At 43.3% G+C, this 2,958-nt stretch overlaps 1 protein-coding gene across 4 annotated transcripts in view; it reads right to left on the reverse strand.

The window, feature by feature from the left end:
* The window catches only part of ogdhl (oxoglutarate dehydrogenase L), a 16,196-nt gene that overhangs the window by 3,694 nt on the left and 9,544 nt on the right, over nt 1-2,958 (reverse strand). For all 4 annotated transcript variants that reach the window (XM_031839567.1, XM_031839574.1, XM_031839562.1 and 1 more), the window contains 3 exons: nt 913-1,040; nt 662-840; nt 442-513 (listed from right to left, as the gene is read on the reverse strand). In XM_031839567.1, coding sequence (XP_031695427.1) covers nt 442-513; nt 662-840; nt 913-1,040 — 379 coding nt within the window. The remainder of the gene's footprint in view (nt 1-441; nt 514-661; nt 841-912; nt 1,041-2,958) is intronic.

The raw sequence follows: 2,958 nt of genomic DNA on the forward strand, positions 1-2,958 counted from the left end.
ACACACACACACACACACACACACACACACACACACACACACACACAGGACAGTGAATGTTAATCCCTTTGTGTGCTCCCACTAATAGTTTGATCAATATCCCATTTGAAGATGAATCTGGTAAGCTTTTGCTGATACAACCCGCTGTGGTTACCTCCTTGAATGTTCACTCATACCAGCGCACCCTTGGGACATGAGTTACTGCTGAGTACCAACTCTTTGGAGGCCATAATGAAGAGACTTTTAAACTCTAGAGAAATTGGCAGTCATCACTTAAGCCATCACTTAAGTGGTCATGACATCAGCATAGCCAATAAAAGAGGAAGCTATTGGATAACTGCAGGTCACTGTGTGGTGACTTAGAGTTTTTGCATTAGGTAATGATGTTACTTAAATTGGTAACCATTAGAGCCATAATGTAAATTGCACAAGGGAACATACAGGGAAGTGATCGGGATCGTCTTTGCTCATCTGCAGGAAACGTTCAGGTCGAGCTGATGAATGTTCTGGGCCCTGAGGACAGAAGAGAACAACAGCATATAACACATGATGACAAAATGGAAGAGGAATAACACTAAAACATGTATTCCAAAAATACCCAAATTCATCTTTAAATACTACAGAATGACATCATATAGACTGCTTTGTTTTCCCTTCTCACCATTCCCTCCATCCCATGTGGCAGGAGTAGGACAATACCATTGTTGCGGACCCACTTGGCCTGACCCGGGCTGATGAACTGGTCAATGATACACTGGGCTGTGTTGTGAAAGTCTCCAAACTGGGCCTCCCAGAGGATCAGAGCATTCGGACTCGCCATGGCGAAGCCAAGCTCAAAACCTGGAGTCACATGCATCATTATATGGAGCTACAGAAAATGACGTATGAACTAAAGCGTGCTGTCTGGCTTACCCAGCACTCCATACTCTGATAAGGAGCTGTTGCAGACAGTGTAAGGAGCCTGGTCGGCCCACAGGTGATTCATGGGAACACAGGTACGTTTGTCCACCTCTTGGTCATGCAGAACATGATGACGGTGGCTGCAAAACATAAGGGAGGCAGAAACAGAAAGGACTGAAACAGGCATAAAGAAACAGTACTACAGCCATGCTGTCGGCTCTGTGAGCTTGTACTTAGTTACATCTGTGGCTTGAGCTAACATGCTTACAATGAAAATGCTAACAAGCTAACTGTCAGCAGTTATGATGTTTACAGTGTTAACCATCTTAGTTAAGTGTGATAGCATGCAAACATTAACACAGCCATTTGGATGGATCCTTTGGGGACCTTGACAAGCCATCCAATAGTTGGTTCCAGCCCAGATCAAAGTGGACTGACTGACCAACAGAAAGACATTACCATCACATTTAGCTGAGATGAATTGATAAAGTTGGATATAAACAACCACACAAATCAATTTAAGAGGCTGTGACACATGTTGTATAGAAAACGGATTTCAGCAGGGCTGAAACACATGATCATTTTCATAATTAATTCAAAAATGTTTCAAATATTTTTACTTGATAAATGACTTGATGGTTATTAATTATTGATTATTGCTTGCATAAATAATTTCACCACTAGTATTTAAAGTAGAGGACAAAAACAAAGTGTAGTATTTATAACAGCGGTCCGATATTGCCATAAAGGATTTGCAGGACTCTTAAGCTGTCTTAAATGACGATGGTAAAAACAACAGGGTAAAAGGATTTCTTAAAAAGGTTCTTAACAGAGGAAATGCAGGGTGCACACACACACTGCACATAAAGGCGCTCCATGAAGAGTGCCCTCCTCTCTCCTCATCTTCAGTCAGTATGAGGAGTTGTACAGGAGTTGATGGGAGCAAAGAACCAAGCGTTCTAGCAGTCCACTCGCTCCCACTGCAAGAATCAGCCTTCAAAACCAGCATGATCAGACAATCACTTACACCCTTTTAACATCACTTTAATGACATCTACACACACACACACACACACACACATACTGCGAAAGGTTATGTAACGGCCAGGCGGAAGAACTGCAGGAAATAACCAAAATCTATTGATTATTATCTTGAACATGATATATTACCACCTTGAAGACTAGATAATCATGATTTGAGTGCTCTGAATAACACCACCCATAATTATGGACTAATGAAGGCATATAATGTACTGCATAATTGTTGGGTTTGATCCTTGATCCACATTCGTACATACACTTTCTGTTCAAGAAAACTTCTGATGAACGAACAAAATCGAGAGCATCCAGCATTATTTGAGGTAACGCACATAATTTCACGTTTCATTTTCTCGAACCACTTGCATGCAATCCAAAGAGGAACCAAAAACCTCACGAGAATGAGGTCTTTCTCTGGGATTGCCTCATAAACTGTGTGCCCACTCCTCTCTTCTTTCTTTCACAAACACAAAAACACACACACTTCCTCTGCCTGGGGGCCCCATTAGTCAGGGAAAGGGGTGCACGGCGCACGCAACCCACCCAAACACGACGAAAGAATCCATTAGTGCACGCTGTTACGTACATCACAGAAACGCAAACAGACCCACTCGACTGTAACATGCCAATATGCTCAGCTCCTAAGAACTGTGAAGGGAAACAGAGTAGCGGGGGATGACAAAAAGTGTAGGTGGGGGAAAAAAGCAGTAAGAGGTGGTAAAGTATACCTGAAGTTCAATGAGAAAGAAAACAAATAACACAATGTGGACTCTCACACGGAAGAGGATTTAAATGAACAACAGGTGATACGGAGATAAAGGGTGGAGTATTTGGCTGCTGTCATTTTTGTCAGCCTGGCAAATTACCCTGCTGGAGGGGACAGCGGCTGGGAAGAAGTAGACGTCAGTGGTAAATGCGAGGCAGGAGAAAAAGCCCCGTAGCCTCTAGTTAGTTAGTGTGATGTATGTTGCTGTGAGCTGAGAGAGAGGGGGGGTGGGGGGGGGGGGGGGGGGGGGGGGG

This window comes from Anarrhichthys ocellatus, unplaced genomic scaffold (genome assembly GCF_004355925.1).
Source record: "Anarrhichthys ocellatus isolate YVR2014 unplaced genomic scaffold, GSC_Weel_1.0 scaffold3, whole genome shotgun sequence".
Taxonomy (NCBI): Eukaryota; Metazoa; Chordata; class Actinopteri; order Perciformes; family Anarhichadidae; genus Anarrhichthys; species Anarrhichthys ocellatus.